We start from the raw sequence: 21815 nt of genomic DNA, 5'->3' as shown, positions 1-21815 counted from the left end.
GGCGGGGAACCTCCCCGGGGCGGGCTGGAACGACAGCCCCCGGGGCGGCCTGTGTGAGGAGAGGGAGGGACCGGAGCGGAGCGGGGCGGGGGGGGAGCCCGCCGCGCCAGCTCCAGCAACCGCCGCCTCACTGGAAACTTTCTCCTCAGTGGCCAGCGGCCCTTCCCGCCCCTCACCCGCGGAGCCGGGGCCGGCCGGCACGACAGGGCTCCCCGCGGGCAGCCGGGGCCGGGGCCGGGGCCGCACCGGCCTGCCCTGCGCCGCGATGGACTCCGGCGGCGGCGAGACCCACGAGCTCAACGGGCTGGCGGAGGGCGCGGAGCCGGCGGCCGACGAGCGGGTAAGGGCCGGGGGCGCTTCCCGCCGGCTGTGGGCGGGCGGGAGCGGGCTGGGCTGCCGCGGCGGCCGGGCATGGCGGGCGGGAGCGGGCCATGAGGAGGCGGCGGAGCCCGCCGGGAAGCGGGCCGGGGGAGCGGCGGGTCTCACAGCAGCGGCGAGGCAGGCGGGGGGGGGGGCCGGGGGCGGCCGGAGCCCACCTCCGCCCCGGCCGGCTGGGGGTGCCCCCGCGGAGCCCTCCCTCTGAGCCGGGGCGGGAGGAAATGCCGGGAAGGGGATGGTGTGCTGGCTGCTGCCGTGGTCCGGTAACCGGCACTTCTCGATTATTATTTTTTATTTTATTTTTTTTTTTTAACACGCCTTCCGTTAATTCAGCACTTTTTTTGTAGGGATGCGGCTGCAAGCATCCCGCTTTGTCTCACTTCAAAGATAGGCAAGTGCCAAGGGGGGACTGAAAAGAAAATCCTCTTTAGTCCTTGGCACGATGACCCCTTAGTTCCTACACAGGTCAGCAGAAGGGTCCACAGGTGTCCTCCCACCCAGGAATCTCTGCTCGGAGCCCACCGGCACCTCTCTGAACCAGGGAGGGTGCTCCCACCCAGGTGACTTGGGAGAGGACGGAAAAGTTACTCGGGGATACCTACACGGGAGATAAGTGAGCACAAAAGTAGGAGGAATTACTTAAAGGGTTGGGCCCGTATGGCTTGGTTTTTTCCATACAGTAATCCAAATAAAAACAAGAAGAGAAATACCCAGCTTTTTACTACTCCATGTAGTCAAAACAGGACCAGAAAACTTCACTGGAAAGCTTTTCATCCCATATTCTTCTGTTTACACATAAAGGATGTTTTCCAAGCATGCCACTTAGCTGAAAAGCCAGACTGGTAAAAGAGCATCTTTTATGTTGTTTTGGAAAGGACTAGACTCTAAAAAGTAGCTCTTATTCCAACCTAAGGCTCTGCCACATAGCAAGAGTTGTACTAAACCACCTTCTATGTCACTGGTAAACCTTTCTGGTTACAGACAGACTGGACTGATTGTGTAGCAGGTCTGTCCTTCCTCCTTCCCTTCCTGACAAGCCCTTGTAGTCATGAATATCATACCAAGAAGAAAAAAATCTGGTTTTAATAAATCCTGGAAAGTACCTAAAGAGAATCAAGGCTGGGATACGCAGATCAAACTGGTGGCCTGAAGGGGCTTCCTTTAAGCCACTGACTTCTCAGCAATTTTCTTTTTTTATTAACATAGAGTTGTGATTGCATCACAAGTACGAGTCAGGGAATTTTTTTTTTTTAACTTGGTCTGCTCCAAGAATTGTTCTGCAACTTTCCTGTTTTACTTCATCTTTAGCTGCAAGCAATCATTTTGTTAAATCTTTCCCATAGAAACTGCAAGTTCTATGTGAGTGCCATATAAAGAATAAGCAGTGAAATGTATTATTATATTGTATTATACATAAACAGTAGCACATCAGAGAACTTTACAGACACTTTTTTTCATTTTCTCACCAAAAAAACCCAAAAAAGAAGTATATGCAAGGTAAAACAGATGGGAACAGATTTCTTAAAAACTAATCTGTGAATAGGAGATACCTTAAAAAATCTGACCAAGTTCACAATTTACACAAACAAAAGAACGCCCCAGCTCAGCAGCCAACTAAACCTGGAGACACCACAAATCTGCAGGTGTCTAAATCTTTGGTATTGGAGTCAAAAGTGCGGAAGTGTCTACTTTTAGGGATGCTCGCAGGCATCGCAGCTTGGACCACCCTGTTTTGCTTACTGCCCATCCTAGTGTCTGCCCTCTCCTCAGAATAGATTCTCCTGCACATCTTCAGCAATAGACTGCTACCTTCTCTTGCAGAAGAGCTGACGTGAAATGCAGATATAGTTGTCTTACCTTCAAAGCATTCAAAGCACACGAATTTTAAAAAGACTAGTTAAGCCCAGTGTAATTCTGAATGAGTGGTCACATATTGGCTTAATGTGGCTTATTTTAACTCCATCATTAATTTGGATAAATTTTTTCAGCAGCTGTCAAGCTTTTAGAAGCAAGAAATTCCTTGCTTCTAATACTGGGTTGGTCTGGCACACCTCACTCACTAATGTGAGTAATTACACTTGGCAGAAGTGTCTGGCCACTTGTGCAAAGGATCTGTTTATACACATGCAGGTAGTAACTGTTTTTTCATCTTCCTCTATTTGGTTTCCTTGTTCATGGTCCATATTGAAACAGTCTACATTCACCATGTTGTAAAACCTAGTTTAATGTTTCCAAGATAACAGGAAGTGCTAGTTGAAAGAGTTAAAGAACTATGAAAAAGGTGAATAAGAATTGGATAGTAGAAAAGAACAGCTCTGGAATAGTTGGCTTCTATTATAGTCATGTTATTACTAAAAATTTATTCAAAATTGTATATTAATTCATAAGTAATTTTGGGACATGGCAGTTTCTTGGCATCACACTGCAAGTAATAAATTTCAAATTTGTAGGAACTTGAAAGAATTTTACTGCATATAGAATAAAATGACATGTTCTAAAGCATTACTTATATCAGATTGCATTTGGAGTATTTGATATACTCCAAATATTGAAACTATTGGTAATAAGTTTTTGTTTCCTTGTTTTTTAAGTAGCTAGAATGAATAAATAGTGCTTTAACAACACAAAATAGGCAGCCCACAGTCCAATTGCAAGAAACAGTATTATAAGAACAAATCGCTGCAATGAGCAGTAGTAATACAAGACAGAAAAAAAAAATCATACAGGAGAAAGCTTCTATTTAAATAGCTGTACAAACAAGTTTAAGTTGTTACTTCATTTAACAAAGTTAGTCATCAGGTGTGCTGATTATTTTTAACTCATTTAATGAGTAAAAATATTCTAACTTGGTCCTGGAACCAGTATAGCTTTAGGAAAACAGTGCTCTGCCCTGAACTAACATGACTGTACTTTCCTTTTTTCATACTAGCTTTTTAGCTCGCAGGAATCAGCATGGTTGCCACTTTTTTTCTCTTAACGTAGTCATACTGGCATTTTCTGTCTATCTATATTGAAAGTAGCTCTTCATAAGTATAGGCTTTTAAACATGCTAGAAAATTGATGCTGTCTATGAAATATAAACACAGGCCGAGTATTTAATTTTTATCTTTTTTAATTGCCTGCAACCATACTGTCTCAAGATGTGATTGCAGTGTTACACTAGGTTGGTACTTGGATGGACAGATTCCCTCGCCCCCCACCAAAATGAAATTCCTGTGGGAAATGTAACTGATGATTCAGTCCAGATGTAGGGTTTTTTCTCTCTGAATCAGTGCTATGCTGAATAAGTGATCTAATGTTTTACTGGGGGAAAAGAAATAATATCTTCTGAGGAGGTGTAGAACGGATCTAATCATCCATTACATAACTGATATAGCTTAAAGTATTTTTGCTGGACGAATATTTCTTTTCTTGTAGAATATTTTGCCTATTTTATTAGATCAGCAAGATCTCTGAGGCAGAGGGGAAGTCTGATTTCAGAGTGGTCATGTATGGCCCATTTTCAGTATGTAGGTGATGGAGATGTGGGCAGAAATCCCACATCTATGAGGATTATTAAATAATTGTATAAAGTTACTAGTTCAGTTCTGTAACTGTAGGGTTGATCTTAGAAAAAAATAAAAGTAAAGTTCTGAAGTTGTGTTCTCTTTTAGTCCTGTGTTATTCCTTTTATGTCTGATCCTTCTCTTTTTTGATATAACTGGAATTTTTCCTGAACATGAAATTACCACTAAAAGATCTGGAAAAGGTTGCCGTGCAGTGTTTTTCTTAAAGGTGAACACTTAAAAAACTTAGAAAATTACTTTTTAAACAAAAGGGCTTTTTGGCATCTTTTTAGATGATTGAATTAGAAAGTCTATTGCAAAACACAGTAAAGAACAGTCTGCTGTAAGATCAGTATGACTCAGCCTTTTATTTACACAGCCTCATTATTATGTACCATGTTTCCATTATTTTAAAGTTAGGACTGTCCCTAAACATAAGAATTTAAGGAAGCTTGCTTCATGACGTTACAAACCCAGAGGTCATATTGATCAACAGGCTTGTCCAATCTCATTTTGAATCAGGCTATTTGGCTATTAAAGTGTCTAAAATCTGCCATACAACTCCAGTAATCACTAATCTAAAATAGAAAGTAAACTGTATGCAGAGTTAGAGCAAGCCAAAGATTATGAAGACTGTGTTTCAGAGTAAATGTACTTGAAGGCGAAGATCCTTCTGACAGCTTAAGGAAGGTGTTATTAATCAGAAGCACAACTTGTTTAGGATATATAAATAATAATCACCATTATTTTCCCAATTAACCCATACAAAACTGTGGTCTCCTTTATTTAGTAATGGCATTCTACCACATAATGATTTAAAGTTAGAATACCGTGAAAGTGTTTAGTGCCAATACTGTACCAATAATAAAAGATTTGTGTGTTTTCAGAACCCAGATACGACACTCTGGGCCTGACAAGCAAAACACATTGAGCTCTGGGTCCTGCAGTCCCAGCTGATATTAAGCGGCTGCAATTTCAAATTGCAAATCAAAATTAAAGCAACTCAGGCTGTACTTCTGGCTCATACTTTGCAATTTCTGGTTCTAAGTGCTCATTTGGGAAATTGGAATTTCTCCTTGCTAGCTGCAAAATACTGGTTTTCTAGTGGGATTTAAAAAGAAAACAGTAACCAGTCTTGTGCTACTGCAAGTATCTGTTAACTTCATTACAAGAACAGTAAATTCAGTCTTCATAACAGATCTGACTCTTAACTTGGAAGTCTCAAGGTCCTATTGGTTCAGGCAATGCTTGTCTTTTACATTTTTTGTGGGGCTTTTGTTTTGGCTTTTTTTTAGATTTTCTTAAAACAATCTCTTTAGGGGAACATATATATGGTGGAAGACATTTAAGAACCTGAGTAAAGTACCTAGGAACGTACCAAAAGAGAAGGAATGAATCCTAAAAACTTGCACTCAAAATCCAAATGATTTCTTTCCTCCTGCATTCATAGGGCAGAGTGCCAGAAACTAACATAACTAAGTTCTAAATCCAAATGCGAAATAGGCATCATTTTCACAAAGGTTTTTTTTCTCTGTGGATTAGATGACTGGCATGTCAAAAACCCCACCTGTCTTCTCAGGACCAACTAACTGGTACCATTTTGGGAAACTCAGTGAGGTCAAGATGAACAAGAAAAAAAAAATTTACTCTTGGGCCTTCCTTTTTTTTTTTGGTCAGAATTCCAGCACGTTAATTTGACTACTTCAGCAGTCACTAGTGTTTGATAAACACTCTGTTGAACAAACAGCTGCATAAATTTTGTCACAAGTAGTGATTTAATGCTGTAATAGAAGCAGAAATCCTTACTATAACAAGTTACTGTATTTAGCCAAGATACTTTATTATTTGTTTTCAAACGTTTCCATTTTCAGTGCTATTTCCTTCCTGTTGAATCACCAAGTGGGTCTTAGACGTGATTCATGGAACTCAGCATCTAAGGATATTCACCTCAGTGCCACTTTTATTTATTTTTTAATTAATGTAATTAATAAATCCTTTCTGTATTTCAAAGGGACTCAGTTCTTCTGGGCGTAATGGTGAGTTAAAATGGCGAGTGAAGCAAAGCAGCAGCAAAATCTGTACCAACACAGTTGTCAATAAGACTATGTATCCCATACCATTCAATCCTAGTGTGAAGGTTTGGTTTTATAGAAGCAAAAAAGTGCCAGCTTCTGATGTAGCATCTTAGCTTTATCCTTGCAAACTGCAGTGCTCTGGGCAAGCAAACAGACCCTGCTGCAGTGTGGAGATGTGGAGCGGTGCTGTCTGTGGGGACAGCATCGTGTGACTGTGAAAATAGGCTCTTCCACAGGGGATTCTTCCAGTCATGGACGGAGCAAGAGGGGGGGAGGCTTTTCACTCCTCTCCTTTTTATAACTGAGTGTAGACTAGCGCGGCAGGTTGTTCTGCTCAAAGGTTGATGCTTTGCAGGCAATGGGAGACCTGAAGGCAGGCTGTTACTGACAGGGAAAGGAAGATACAGCAAGCAGTTCCAGCTGCACCTGGCCCTTATGCACACACATGTGAACACACATGCTGTTTTTCCTCAGACTCATTTGGTGACCTCGACTGAAGGGATCAGCTTGTCTGTACTAGGTAATTTGAATATTGAAAGTGTGTAATGAGGTGTTTTGATTACATTGAGACTGAAGCAGGTCACGTGGCATACATACTGTTCTCTTGCCAAGTGACACCTGCAGGAAAAGCCTTACTTTACATGCATCCTAGAAAATCTCCAGAAGTTTCACTTTCCCTCTCTGCAGCTCTGCAGGTGATAGCAGCACAGTAAGTGTAGTTTGGTGCTGTGGGCTGGGAGTGTTGCTACATGCTTGGAATCTCCCTGAAACCATAAAGCCACATAACAAAGTTCCCATATAATTTCTGTTATACATGACTCTCATTATCCTGAGGTTAAGGCAACAGCTCTTCTTTCATTGCCTGTCTATATATTGCTGTGTAACACGTAGTCTGGTCTTAAAAACTGCTGCCTTAGTACTGACTGCATTTGTTTCAATACTTTTGGCAGTTGCCTTCAACTTCCTTCCAGAAGGCAAAGCTAATTTGCTTTTTGCTTTGTTTTGTTTTATGGTTTTCCAGCATGAGTCAGGAGGCTCCATTTCTCAATCAGGAGATGGGAAATGATTGTTTCTGGGGCTTTCACGATTACAGATCCTTTTTCCTGGCAGAAGGCAAGATCACAGGCTGAGAAAAAGCTCTGTACAGTAGAACCGACGTTTCAGTTCTCCATATGCCTAGTTCAGATTCTGAATTGGTCTGCTTTCAGGAGTGGTAGCCGAAAGCCTCTTAACAGAGTAGAATGCCATTTTTTAGAATCTAAACGTAGTAAATAGTTGAGCTGTCATTCCAGGAGTAAGAAGTTTTGCCTTGGTTTGCCTTAGCAGCACCCTACTTTTAAAAGTCTTCTCCATTTATTGGAGTTCAGAAATTACTCAAAACCTTTGCTTCCACCATAGTTCAAGTGCCGTAGCCTACTATTTCCACCTGCAACTTGACCATACAGAAAATTAGCAAACACCGAGGTCCTAAAAGTGCAGCAGTATATTTCCCCAGGAAAAAGAAAAGATCATATCCTGTTGTTTATGTAGAAACTCTCTTACATCATGTAGTCACAGATGTAACTGAAAGGAAGATGTAGCCCAGACTATTTACTCTTTTGTATAGTTTAAAAAAAAAAAAAAAGCCATGTCAAACATGATCACACTTCTACATCGAGTGAAAACAAAGAAACTGATTGTCATGTTTGCACTGCAGTCCCCTTCCATCAGGATTAAGAACAGTCACAGCTACCCATGTAGTTTTTGGATTATACAGTGCAGCCTCGTAGACCCAACAGATATTTCAAAGTCAGTATTTTTGGCAGGAAGGAGTTAATTAGCTACTAAACATAGGAAAAAACTTCCTCTATTATGAACTTATGACAAAATAGATCATATTACTTCTACAGTCTACTGAGAAAAGTTTCTTTTAAATTCATGCCCAGAAATTGAATTCTGCTATTACATGCGTAGTTCCCCCTCCCCTCTTACACTGCTAGCATTAGGTAGCCAAGAGCTAAATGTGTGTGTTGGGCTTTTTACTGTACAATAAACAGTGAAAAATGTTAGTCTGGATTTTTCTACTGAATACTGCCAGTGTATATTCCATGCTGCTTTCCATAAGGAAATGAACATCCACACCTGGTTTAGTGCTTCTGGTGGATGGTATGCTAGAATTACAGTTATTTTTTCTGAAGCATCCAAATGCTATAGTGGTTTAATGGGGCAGGGGGGTGGGAAGAGGACACTCTCCTTGACGAGAGAAAAGGTGACAAATGTGGGACAGATTCCCCAGCCAAATTGCATTTTTAGATTGTGGGATATAGACAAAACCAAATGAGTGTCGAGTTCTTCCTGACTGAAGTCAGTATCCATCTCGGAGCCATTTTCTTCCAGGGACCTTGGTCTCAGTAAAGAAGCTGTCTGCATGAAGCTATGATTATGTGGCTTCCTCCCCTTTGCAGAAAAAAAGTCTGCCACTGCTCCATGACATTTTTCTCTCAGTAAAATATTTAGACTGTGGTTGATTATTACAACGTGTCTGGTGAAAATAGGTCAAGTTCAGTAGTTGAATGCACTGGAAAAACTGGCGATGTGTTTGCTGTATGCATCAATACCTGCCCTATTTAAAAGGACACTTCTAAGTCTGGACAGTGGCAAACCTGGCTTTGGAGTTGGAAATTTGGTAGTTACTAGTGCTGCTGAAGAGAGTAATTAGAGGGTGTTTTCTGCATTTGAACTAACCTTCAAAGAGAGACTGTCCTCACAGTATTTTCTGGCAAGTGGGAACACATTTGTGCAGTAAAAAGGTCTCTAAGAAGCAGGTTTAAAGAAGTCAGCTAGAATAAGCTTACTCGTAATGTATTTGTGTATTATTTTTGAAAACAAAGTCTAGAAGTAAGAGCAGTGAGAGTGAAGTTCCTAACCTGTTCAGAGACTGCAGAAAAGAGGGTGACCTACTCTTCCTTCATCTCAGAGTGAGGCATCTAAGCCTAACCAAGTTACCCAAAGCTGCATCTAATCAGCAGAGAAATAGGCAGCCCTGGGAGATGAGCTGTCAAATTCCAAGTTGGGTCACATGAATCGTCATCAGGAAAAACTCATTTTATTCATCCCGCAGGGTTAACTAGCTCTGGTTTTGCCCTGCAGTTGGTTTATATTGCCCTGTTTGTTTGCAGGGGAATTAAAAAAAAATAAAACAACTGCTGATGCAAAAATTGAAAGAAAAGTTTCCTTGTAATTGGGCAGTGCTTGGCAACCACAGATCATATGATATTTAAACAGAAAAACAGTTCACTGTGTATGGATGGACCTGGACAGTGGCATGACGGAGTAAGAAGCAGCAGGGAAAGAGGTCAAGCAAAGCTCATACAGTGGCCAACTTCCACATAAATCCTCAAAATAAGACTCATGAGTAATTAAGGAGCTATGTAGATGTGTGTTGACGGAGAGTGAATTTAATAAATATTTGTATTTTTAAGTATGCCTTTTGGAGTAAATTAGTTGCAACAATTTGTTGTTTGCTTGATTGTTTTGCAGTGGTTTTTCCCTCCCAACTTTTCTCAGTGCAAACTTATCAGCTTTTTCACTCTTTCCTTTTCTCAGAGTAGAAAATACTGACTGTTTAGACTGATCCTACAAGCTGGAAAAAGCGTATCTGCCAAAGTCCAGTACAGACACTATTTACTGCTCTCTTATCAGATGGAGGACAGTGGAAAGAGTGAAATCAGATGCACTGATAGTCTCAGTACCACTACTACTCTATCAGTATGATTACAGAAATCAGTCGATGGGCCAAGTCATCTCTCGCTCACTGCACCAATTAAAAGAGATGTGAATAACCTTTTTCCCCTCTCCCAATTTTAGCGCAGAATGTCACAGTGGTTTCAAAGAAATGGACCTATGAATATCAATCACTACGCAAATAAGAAGAGCGCTGCGGAGAGTATGTTGGACATTGCCCTGCTGATGGCCAATGCCTCCCAACTGAAAGCCGTGATGGAGCAAGGACCTTCTTTTTCCTTCTACATCCCACTTATCATTCTTATCAGCCTGTCGCTGACATTGCAAGTCATGGTGGGAGTGCTCCTGATATTCCTTGGTATGTGGCAACAGCAAGAACCATTGACATATATATATATATATACACATATACACCTATAAGATGGTATATAGCCTCCCCTTTTATTTTTAAAAGGCTGTTATAGTTGAAAGGCTTTACCTCAGAATTGATTAAGGTTTTCTCTTAAGACCATAGAAATATTGCAACAAAAGCAGTAAGGGCAGCTTTATGTGGAATCTTCAGTTTTGATCAACTTCCTCATACTCATTTGCCCAGATCATGAATATTTTTCGTTTCAGAAGGCCTGAGGAGGAAGGAAAATTATGAAATACTGTAAAAGAAACATTAATAGGCCAGCTAGGATCATGCAGCCTGCCCAGTTTCATAATACTGTTTTTGGCAAGACCTGTTACTTAATCTTATGTCTGAAATGTGTTTGTTCTGTGTCAGTCATATCATAAGTAATATTATAAGAATATATTGTGAACGTAGAACTCTCAAACAGTAGTGGAAGTTGAAATGTCCATCTTCATGTTGGTGTGGCATATTGTCTTCAGTTTGTTTGTGTTTCTGCAATCAAATCAAAGGTGTGATAGCAAAGGCTTGACAATAGTGAAAAAAACCCCTTAGTTTTAGATTTATGAAATTATTCAAAGCATCCTAAATCTCTAGGTGGGGAGTGGTAGAAAGGTACTTCTTATTGTTAATTTTCAAACCTGTGTTAAACTGAAATTAAAGCTAAAAAGAAAAATAGGCTAGTTGGAGCAAGATTTCAACGTAAGAACATACCTCATCTCTTATCCACATACTATGACTTCAGTCAAAAAATTTGAAGTTATGTAGAATGTGAAAACACAGTCCAAGTAGCATCCTGGGACTACAAATAGATTGTCTTGAATTCTGCTTATCGCTAGGGAAACCTTTTCTACTTTCTGCCAAAGAAATGTGATGTGATACATTTGATGTATGCTAGAAATCATTTCAAGAGAATGAGTTCAAACAGGAGTTGTGTTAGTGCATGCTTTGGACGCATTTAATGAGACAGCTGTAGAATTAGTTCCCTGCTCCCTGCCTCCCCCGCTCCCCCCCTTTCTGTCTTAATTGTTGAATTACAGACCTTCATATTCCTAGAAGTTCAATGCAGCATCTTTGCTGTTCTCAAAAGTAGAGGTTCTACTATTCAGTATTAATAGGCACAATGCTATGAGGCACAAGAACCAGTACTTACCACTAAAAATTAGGTATTTTAAGTTAGTATTGCTAGATTAGTAGCACACATATGTCCTACACCCTCTGCCTTATACTGTAAGGCAGAATATTGATCTAAGTAGCTATAGAACCAGGCTCATTTCTAAAACAATATCATCACTAAGTGAGCATGATTTACCCAAAAAAGCCCAGCTAAAAGTCCACAGAGTGTGGAGAGACAGCACTCTTCCGGAAATCTGAGTTTTCTGTTTTGACCTTAAACAAGTCTTCAGTACTTTTGTTTGCTATCTTAACCTACTGTGATATTTTCCCCCATGCTTTTGCAAGGCAAAATGCAAAAAAGAATCCAGTGGCACTTTGCAAAATTGCTGAAAACCTGTGACATTCATTAGCAGCACCCAAAACCCTGGACCATAACTTTGGAGAGTCGATCAAAGATACGTGTGGAAATCAGAGGGAATGTTTAGGTTTCAGTATCAGTTGAACGCTGTTATTGACTGAGATAAATGACTCCTTCACTGGTACGAAACAGCTAAGGATCACTTCTTTTGTTAGTGATATATGATCATTTATTCTCATAACTTCTTTCAAATCTTTCCCTTTAAATTAATGGGTACCATATGACAGATCTTACACAGAGTTCACACATGGCATTTACTAAGTTATCAGTGCCACCTTTGGCATCTTTGTTAGTCTTTCAATGTTCCATTTTTTAGCACAACTGAAAAAACTGTTCAAGGAGGAAGTTCCAAGGAAACAGGATAGATAAGGCTTGTAATATTGATATGCAGCTGACGCAGCTTTTTTCTTTCTTATAAAAGAGACAGAATACAGCTGTCTCTGCATTTGGTAGAGTTCGTACAAGAGCAAAATCCAAGTCCTGCCTCAGAGGAGATTCCAAATTTGGGCCAAGGTAGCGTTCACAGACCACTTAGCAAACAGTGAGATTCATCAGGGGTTCAGCCTGCACTCTGCAGTCAGCAGTGGCTGTAGGTTTAGCCTACTGAGGAAGACAAAGCCCTCAGCCTATAGTGGTATGCTGTTGGAGCAACGCTGTCGTGCTGACCTCAAAAGTACTGAAGATAGGAAACAGGACATGAAGGCTCAAAGATACAGGCACCATAGCAAGAACTTGCTTTTCACAATGTGTATTTGGTAGTTTTGGCCTGCAGGAACAGTTTGCCTTTCTGTTCAGCCACAAAATTCTGCCTTTTAGAAGCTCTCACAAGTCCAAACAAAAGTCTGTGCAACCATCCAGTTTCTTTCCTTAAGACAGAGGTTTATCCCAGGAGCTACCCATTCTCACAGTTCTCTACTAGGGAATTAAAAGATTTTCCTCCTTCAAAAGAGCCTTTCACAAAAACATTTTGAAAAATGTTCAGCAAACTTGTCCTTGAAAGTGATTTGGTAATCTTAACTTTTTGGAAGAAAAGCAAAGAATGTCTTGAAATAGTTTAAGTGGCATGAAATCATAGTAATCTAATCCCACTATAATAAAATACTTAAAGAATAACTGTTCTTAAGAATATTTTCACAAACACCCTCATCTTAAGTACTATAATCTCAAAGATAGGATTACTGCAATTCTACTTCAAAATTTAGAGCACCGCCTAAACTGACAAGCAATAGTTGTCTTCTCTGACCCTTATTTGGACAAGGGGACAGCTCTGAAAGTGTCAGTTCTCCTTTGAGCACGATTTCTTTTAACTCACAAAACACGTGAGGCCATTATTGCCTTTTCTTTTTTAAATCAACCACCTGAAATGCTTTTCTTCCATACTTCAGGATTAATTACTCCATTTCATTTATTCCACTTCATTCACATGACGGTACTAGAGTCCTTCCAGGTACTGCTGGGATGCAAGCATCCACATAGCTCCAGATGTTTTACAGACATACATGTCTATACATGTCTATACATACATACATGACATACATGTCTATACATACATGTTTATACATAAACTCATTTTCAGGGTTAAGTACTGTTGAGCTTAAATTATTTCATGCCTACACAGGTGTGCAGTAGCTTAAGCTTTTCAGATAGTTCCCCCACGCTGTTCTTCAGTGCTTTGACTGGCCTGTGATGTTTGACTATACTGCTTTAGCAAACAGGACTTGAACAGGCGCCCAGAATTCTTTGAAACCAAAACAGCATTAGACTTCCTAATTAGGGACACCAAGTGAACCTGGCTTTTAATACTTCAGCATCATGAGTGTTTGCCACCACTTCTACTTAACTGCTTCAACAAGCAAGCGAGTCTTGGTTCTGTGGTTAAGTTCTGCAGTGTTGACAGGGTCATTATGTTAAAAGTGTATAACAAAGTCTACCTCATGCAGTACAGTCGTAAGCTACACACCTATGTATGTGCCTATCAGAAGGAGCTCAAAGTTTTATTTATGTTGCTGTAAAACCTTGTCAGGTATGAACTTTCTTTCACATGTCCTGTACATGCACACGCAAGCTCCAGTGGTCTACACGGTTAAGAATTAGGAATTCTTAATTAGAAAAATTAGAATTTTGTCTTAACAGACAAAAACCATTCTCAGAACACACTCCAGAATTCATCGGCGCTCATTCTACCAGCATCAAACAAATTCAGCAGAGGGTCTGAGTTGCAGACCCCTCACTGCAAAAGAACAGACAGAGGAAAATCTTGGGTTTCCACATGATGCCAGGCAAGCGCCCCCAGACTTCTTACTGTCCTGTACAAGCACAGGCTTTACCCTGTCATCAAGTCTATTATCAGTCCAATGTAACTCATTTATATGTTTTCACAAGGCCTGGAATCAAAGCTTAAACTAAATTAATACTATCATCTCCCTTGTGTGTTCCTCCCTCACTCCCTATAGCAGTTCAACCAAAGAACTGGAAGAAACAAAAGAAAATGTTTACACAGCTGATGCTCTCTGTAAAAAGAACTTGTAGCTACACTGCTTTGAAATCTTCCTCTGTTTAACAGATATAATGCCCTTGCTTTCTAAAAACAGAATCGGTGCAAAAGCAGGGAGTACAGCTGGGGAAGGGCACCAGTACAAAAACCAATCCAGCACTGGTAAAGAGATTGGGCTGCTCGCGAAGAACCTGTAGCATTTTAACTGTAGGAAATTTAATTTCATTCCACCCTGTCAGGGCTTCAAGCTTTGTGTCATCAAGACTGAAATAATTTTTAAATGCTTAAAATCTGCAACAAAACTAGATTTCAAAAGATCAAGAACTCAGAAGATTTCTAGTAATGTTTGTGTATCCATTACTTCCCATGTGCATCCACAGAGATTAGATGCTAATAACTGGAAGTTAATAGGCTCCTTGTGGTTAAAGATCTTCTCCTTAGCACTTTTGCTGGCACTGCAGAATCTTATTTCCCTTTTGAGTATGACTGATGCAAATAGCTCAGTGTAAGAGAAATTCTTGAACTACATGAGTTATGAAGACTTTTATTCTGGATTTTGAAATATACATATAATTAAATATTTTTTCCTTTCTCTTTGAAGTAAAATATGACCTTAACAACCCTGCAAAACATGGAAAGCTGGATTTCCTCAACAACCTTGCAACTGGACTAGTATTCATTATAGTAGTTGTGAATATTTTTATCACTGCCTTTGGAGTGCAGAAGCCGTTTGCTGAGTCAGCATCGAGACAGTAAGTACAAGGTGAGTGTGGTCTCTGCACCCTGAGGTAGTAGGGCATAGCATACAAGAATGCAGTGCACACGAGGGCATAGCTTTAAAAATAGCCACGAGCTTATCTATACAGTTCTAGCCTTCACAAACAAAGGAGTTTACTTCAGTCTACTGCAAAAGCCGAAGCGACTAGGAACTGCTAAGTTATTACAGTGTATTTGTAAATGTAGGAGTTCAAAAGTTGATGACAGCATCTAACTTTGTCAGGGGGCCCTTGCATGTGTCACGCACGGGAAGTGTAAAGGGTGTCCTTCTGGCTTAGCCACTCCTTTTCCTCATTGCTGACTAAACCAAGAAGAGAAAGAATATTGTTTTGCTTCCTCCAAATGCCTCTTCTTTTTTTAAGAAAGGTTTCAAGTATGCTACATCCAGTCTGTTGTGAACACTGAAGACTTAATCTTTATCCAAGTAACTAGGGCTATTAAGTCCAACATATAATACTACACATCATTGGAGCCCTTCAGATCCTATGCAGATAGTGTGGCTTTTCTGTCCTCCCAAGCTGCAGGGCTTTTGCTTTGTGGGAGACTCAGCCCGCAAAGATGTGCACTATCACTTTACATGATACATGCAGTCATTTAGAACAATATTGTTTGCTCTACCTGCATTTTAATGTTTGTTATTTACTTATACAGAAGGATAAATATAGGAATTGTGGGAATCAAAATGGGTATCCTCCTAGCATCATAGCTATGCTGAACAATTTGGGGGAAGATAAACCTAAATTGTAGGCTTGTAGCCCAAGAAGCACTATATAGTCCAACATCTGCCTTTAAAATAGCACTGCTAAGTCTGTGTGTGCCAACATTGCTCTGCTCTCTATCTTCCAATTCTCAAATCATGTTCAGAAGACCTGCTGAAGAAGGAATCACTTGACTTTCCTGGCAAGCCATGGTACACTGGCTACAAGGCAGACAGCCCATACATATAACATTATCAGTTTGAGTTAACTTCTAGATGAAACCCTTTCTCCATGAAAAAGAAGATACAAGGCCTTTAAACCCCTAATCTGAAGATGCATGGTGCAGCAGAAATCTGTAACAAGAATGGAAAACAGACTAAAATTTACCAGGACTCTAAACAGCACGGGGGGAAATCAGTGCAACAAATTACTAGGAAGATGAAGAATGAAATTATTTTGGGGTGTGGGCGGAATCGTCTGCTTTAACCAAAACCTGTGAAATTCTGGCAATGAAACAAGATAGTTTTATTGTATTTTCTGGCCACAGTCTCTACAAATAAACTAATAAATATGTAATCTTAGCAGCAAAGAGCACATAGATTATCTGAGATATTATCAGAATTATAGGTAGAATGTCCATCTCAGTAGTACATACTAAAAAAATACTGAAACACTAACCACAAAATTGCACTGGCAAAGCCAAGAGAACTGAATGAAGGTTTATTGGAATTTTAGCTGTCTTCACAGGAACAAACATGCACAATAGCCAGGAACAGAGGCAGAGACAAGAATCTGAAATACGCATCAAGAAATTAAAATAAGGGACAAGGTGGCATACCAGAATCCCGACCTTGCCTCTTTTTGATACAGTGAAAGAAAAACTCAAGAGGGAAGAGAGGAGAAGCAGGTTTTGCTTATCACACCGGTGTATGCTGAGTAGAGAGGAAGATGAGTTGACAATCCAATCCCAAGCCAGTTAGTGCCTTAATATAATGGTATATTGAGAAGTCAGCTAATATCCAGAAGGTAGGTATGACACACCTTGCCTTACCAGGATACTGCAGTGATGGGTGAGCTCACCCACATTTTATCCGCTATTTCTCTACTAGTACCACGTTCTCTAATGAGGTGCCTTACTGATTCTCCCCAGTACCAGTGCCAGCTCTGCTCCCTTTCTGATCTCTCACTGGCTTTTAGGAGATGCTGCTTATGCAGCATTTCCCAAAGACAACTGCTGTATTTTTCTACAGCAGAACTCAGTACTGAAGTGCTTTGAAGAACCCTGCAGCTGTTACAAAATTTGCAGGAGATCTGTTTTTTGTGTTACAATCCAGTTCAGCTTTGGACAGCACTAACATGCCAGGCTGGCTTCTGAACATTACTGTGCATTAGCTCTTTAAACACATGAAGAGCATCCCCCTGCAAATTTCTCCCACCTGTCCATGGACTTTGTCTACTTTCCCCTTCCTTCCCACATGTATGTGGCTAAGTCTTATGGAAACATCAGTGGTTTTGTGCAATGTCTTACTGCTTAGCTGACACCATCTGGCAAGAAGGGGCTCTTCACAGCATTTGTGTTGGAGTTTCTCCTCTACTACTCCTTCTGTCCTCCATAAACTGTCAACCCAAAGGGCTTTGTGGCTTAATTATGACTGGGATTGTGGAATCCCTAGTGAGAAAGCTAGGTCTTAAATGAGAAACCATTTCACGTATAACTTTTCTGAGATCATCATGAAGGCATGAAACACTGTTCTGCCTTGTGGATGGTACTAGCTCATACAGCTATATATCATATATCACATACAACTATGCACAGGCACAGTATTTGCTCACATACATAAACATGATTGGTATCTACTGCTGAAATTGTTTTAGTAAACTTGCAGTGCCTCAATAAAGGAGAAACAGTAGCTGGTTTATGTAACCTCAGGTAGAGGCAAGACCAAAGGGTGTTTAAAGCAAGTTTACATCCGTACTAAACCAGCAGCTGTGTGATCCTGCCTTCGTGCTTCTCACACATGCGGTTTCCTAATAAAACGGCCAAATGTGGTGTCTGGGACCTGTGTCTTTTTGCTCCAGACTTGTCAAATGTGGAAGTTCTTTGTTGCTTTGGAACATTAGATCTGTTGTTTGCTCATTTTACATTGTCCTTGCTAAAAACATCTGGTCATCTGAATGTAACTTGGAAAATAAGTCTTTTTCAATCTGCTGCCACAACCTCCTCAAAGCCCTGAGAGGCGTGAGTGGCCACCATTTTCTGGCTTCACTTTTACTATTATGGGCACTTTTCCAAAGAAAACTTAATTCCCCCTTTAAGGCAAACTTGTCATTTACTGTAATTCCTGTTTAACTAACATCTCGATATCTTTGTTTTGTATTTCAGAGACCTGAATCATTCATTCTAGATGCCATTTGCCCTTGAGCCAGTTACACTTGGACACAGCGGGGAAAAAAAGATAATCTGAAGAAGCTGGACGTACCGAGCAGCTTTCTCAAGTTTCCAACAACCAACACATTTGTGTACTTAAATTTTCCCATGTGTTAATATTTAAACTCTTTGGCATCTAAGGAAAGGTTGATTTTGATCCAAGGACATCGTTTTTCTGGAATATTGGCATTTCAATTTCTGTAGAAACTCATTGTTTTTCAGAGAAGTGGCATAAGCTCATCAAACAAGGTAAAAGCAACCCGTGGCACTTCACAGGACTTCCCATTTTCCATGCCTTTTGTTTTTGTGGCAATTTGTCATTTCCACCATGGTAAGAAATGGCAGGCCTTCGGTTCTGGCGTGGTCACATTGTCCTTTGTTTCACTCGCTTGGCACCAAACCTATGTACTCCAGAGCTCAGCAGTGGTCGTTCTTTGCAGTGCGCAAAGGGAGCTGTGCCTTGTTTTCTTTTTTGTCCACTCTAGCTAAACCAAAGATGAGACAAACAGAAACAGCAGGCTATCTTTTGTCCAGTTTTGCTCACAGGTACTCATTTGTCCTGTTTCTTCATCTCTGGACCACACTTAAAATTTCCTCTCCTTTGTCCCCAGACACACAAATAACCTAGTTGCTAATAGTTTCTTACTATTAACTGCTATACTTTGTATTCTGTGGGTTTTAATATATTTCTGGAAACCCTGTTAGAAGCTCTACCTTTTCTAGGCCGAACTGGAAAACTAGAGGATACAGGGTGAACTTTACCTGCTAAACTGGTACTGAGTGCCTGTCAGCAATTCAAGTAGCAAATTGAAAGAAGTTCATCCCTCTATAACTTACTTTTCCCTCTTCTCTTCCCAAGATTGATTGCTGCAGTTGTGTTACTCTTATGAGTTTATGGCTAAAAGCGTAAGTAATTTTTTAATTTTTATTTTTAAACATATATAGAGAGATATTTATATCTTCTAGGTTCTTACCTGCTGGCTCAGGGACTGACACTTTTTCTAAATACAGTATTGCTAGTAATGGTGTAGGTTATAAAAATTTCTGCAACAAAAACATTTCAGTCATTTTATTTCCAAAGTATGACATCTGCAATCAGAAAAATCCTAGTTTTCTAGATTGTGCTTACTTGTAGATGCAGATTTGTACTAATACATTTCCTTACCGTTAATTTTTAAATGTTCCCTTGCACATGTTAATAGAAGTTTGACTTCCATGTGTTTCATCTCATTTACAGTTTTTATTGATCAAATTTCTTGTTAGTTATGTCTCAAGGCCCATTGATGTACCACATCTTCATTTACATGTTCTGTAGAATTACTAACAGAAAACAAATCAGAAACTTGTGTGATTAGTAATGGAATAGACACTCTTTTTCATTTTTTAATTCATCTTTTGTTGCTTCATTTCCAACTTAACATGTATTTAACCAGTATCTACCAAGCAATGGTTTTAATTGTGCGTGTTGTACTAATTTAAACCTAGCTCAGAACAAGTTCTGAATGAAGCACTCAGGACAATTTTCCTTATTTTTTACAAACCAGCGAACTGTTGAAGGACTATTCATGCATACTTGTGCTATCGCAGTTTCAATGCTGCAGTGTGGTGAATTGACTGGCCAAATAGCAGTGCTGAAAACCTTAAAAACCTTTCTTTCGGAGAAAATAGGCAACTATAAGCAGAGCCCTTCCAAGCATCAAATTTATCTGTGGCTCAACATTGGGCAGTAATTTTGATAAGATCCTTGAATGTACCACCTTTGTTACCTTCACCTTTTTACTCACTGGAATATTTGCCCATCTGTGCATCTGGTTCAGTCTGGAGAGGCTCTCTAGAGGCACCTACCTCTCTTCTGTACAGGAAACTGTACCTAAGCTAGGTGTCTGAAGTAGTTGCTTTGTATCATCCTAAATACATAACCTGTCCAAAAGATAGTTACTTTTAACTTAGGTATGAATATTAGATATTTTTCATTGCCAGATTTGCATCTCTAGTTTTTTTAGCAAGACATTAAGGTAAGAAGAAATGTGTTTCTGGCACTTTGCTAATCCACTCACTTTTTGGCTTGCCCTTAATACCGTAAAGGCAGATGCAAACAGATGCCCAGGCTGTACTGATGTTTACCATCTTTACACTTGGTGGTGATTTGGCCCAGTTTTGAATGTAGCTTTCCATTCCTGTGCTACTTATTGCCATGGCCCTCTCTTATGAGCATGATCATGTTTGTCTTGCACTGAAACAGCAGTCAGAGGGGGGGTGCAGTACAGACATACCAGGTCTTTTCCCATTTTATTCCCTTTTTTATTGGAGCATAATTTTTGAGGTCACTCAAGCAAACAAGCTGTTACAGCAGGTTTCTCCTGAAAAACATAATAGCTGTTCTTATAGCATCTTTGCTGCTAAGCTGTTGTCCAACAGAAACTACCAAGGCTTGTATATCCCATCTCCCAGCGGCTTGTGGAACTAACTGGATCCAGCGCCGTAGAGCAGGGAACAGTCACGAGGCAATGACTTGTCAACTACGGATTCCAGTGGACTTCGCAAGACACAGGTTTTGGGACATACAGAAGGGAAAGAAAAAATACTTCAAGCCTGAACTCATTGTTGGGTGCCAAGAGCTGGCTGTGGAGATCAGCATTAAGGGGTTAGGTGTCTGTTCACTTGAAGTCTGCCAGAGCCGGGCAGAACAAAACAAGAACAACAGAACAACAACAAAAAACTGTCATGAATCCTTCTGCTTCCTGAGCTCCTGAAAGTGTGGCTGAAGCATCACAACAGAGAGACTTGCAACTTCAGAGGGCCTGGTCTCTTCTTTTGGTTCTAAATACATGAAAACCTGATCTGAAAGTCATCCATCTGACTACGAGACTGTACTGGGCATCAGGAGGTTTCAACTTGCAACTGGATGTCTTTTTTTAAATAAAAAGGATGCTGGTTTATTACCATGTCTTTTAAGGTGATTAAGTAAGATTTGCAAAACATCCTCAAACACGCAATCCGTGTTTCAAGTCTCTGAAGTCTTCAGAGATCATGTATTTTTTAGCAGACAGAGGCATCTGCAAGTTGGTTTCAAGTATAAATAATTTAATCACATGATTATTATTCTTTTAAGTCAGGTGCTTATTTAAAATCCTAGCAAATATCTCCTAGGGGTAGCAAACAAATGCCTGGGTTTAAATAGTTCTTTGGTTTGCTGTGCTTCTCCAGCATTCTTGGTTGTAGGCAAACATTTCACTTAAAAAGAGGTCATCAATAATGAAGCGAGATGAATTTTTACAGGCTGTCTCGGGAAACAGTTCATGCCAGGTCATCTGTTTACTTCTGTTTCATAAGCTTCTGAGCAGAGTAAAAATTAGACATGCCGCTCTGGTCATTCTCATTAGTCCCTTCAGCATCTAGGACTGCCTGGATTGAAATTTTTGGTGTAGCTGTACTTACTGAAGCAGGTGACAACAACTATATTTACTGGAACTGACTTTTAAGTATTTGTCTTCTAAACCAGGTCACTCCTGAAGCTTATTCTGGAGCTGAGTATTACATAAAATGGGCTGAACTGGAAAGCAGAATCCTGGTTACTGTTTTCCCCTCAACTATCATTTGTAAGGTTTTGGTCACTCGTTTTAATTTATTCTAACAAATGCTTTATCCCGTGTTCTGGCACATCTTCCCACAAGTTGCACTGAGCCCTGCCAACCATGCTTTGGTGTAGGTACTAGATGACTGGGGCACACTGCCCTGTACCAGAGGTGCTGGTGTGCTGTGCTCATAG

At 40.3% G+C, this 21815-nt stretch overlaps 2 protein-coding genes across 11 annotated transcripts in view; one reads left to right on the top strand and one right to left on the bottom strand.

Annotated features, from left to right (window-relative positions):
* The window catches only part of CARD19 (caspase recruitment domain family member 19), an 82102-nt gene that overhangs the window by 27013 nt on the left and 33274 nt on the right, over positions 1-21815 (bottom strand). For 2 of the 5 annotated variants that reach the window (XR_005930974.1, XR_005930975.1), the window contains one exon: positions 840-976. The exons of the other annotated variants lie outside the window; for them this stretch is intronic. The gene's annotated coding sequence lies outside the window, so the exon portion shown is untranslated. The remainder of the gene's footprint in view (positions 1-839; positions 977-21815) is intronic. 5 annotated transcript variants of the gene reach the window in all.
* NINJ1 (ninjurin 1) lies at positions 72-20988 on the top strand. Of its 6 annotated transcripts, XR_005930977.1 has the most exons (6): positions 72-340; positions 9845-10079; positions 14745-14895; positions 16489-16644; positions 18002-18295; positions 18906-20988. XR_005930977.1 is itself a non-coding variant. In XM_030043522.2 (4 exons), exons 1-4 carry the CDS (start codon positions 266-268, stop codon positions 18021-18023), a joined length of 483 nt encoding a protein of 160 aa, XP_029899382.1. In that variant the 5' UTR covers positions 73-265; the 3' UTR covers positions 18024-20988. The 6 variants fall into 6 exon arrangements, 3 of the variants coding, with proteins under 3 accessions (XP_029899382.1, XP_040974714.1, XP_029899383.1); XR_005930976.1 differs by having other exon boundaries at positions 18002-20988; XR_005930978.1 differs by having other exon boundaries at positions 73-340; positions 14745-14906; positions 18002-20988.

The sequence above is a fragment of the Aquila chrysaetos genome, chromosome 20 (genome assembly GCF_900496995.4).
Source record: "Aquila chrysaetos chrysaetos chromosome 20, bAquChr1.4, whole genome shotgun sequence".
In the NCBI taxonomy this organism is placed as follows: domain Eukaryota; kingdom Metazoa; phylum Chordata; class Aves; order Accipitriformes; family Accipitridae; genus Aquila; species Aquila chrysaetos.
Note: the sequence above shows the minus strand (reverse complement) of the source record. Positions and strands in the feature narration are given on the sequence as shown.

Excerpts from the sequence above, each read along its gene's own strand:
- NINJ1 (XM_030043522.2), top strand. The coding sequence starts at position 266 with ATGGACTCCGGCGGCGGCGAGACCCACGAGCTCAACGGGCTGGCGGAG. Across the intron at positions 341-9,844 it reads AGCCGGCGGCCGACGAGCGG|CGCAGAATGTCACAGTGGTT; the intron begins GTAAGGGCCGGG and ends TCCCAATTTTAG. Across the intron at positions 14,896-18,001 it reads GCTGAGTCAGCATCGAGACA|AGACCTGAATCATTCATTCT; the intron begins GTAAGTACAAGG and ends TTTGTATTTCAG.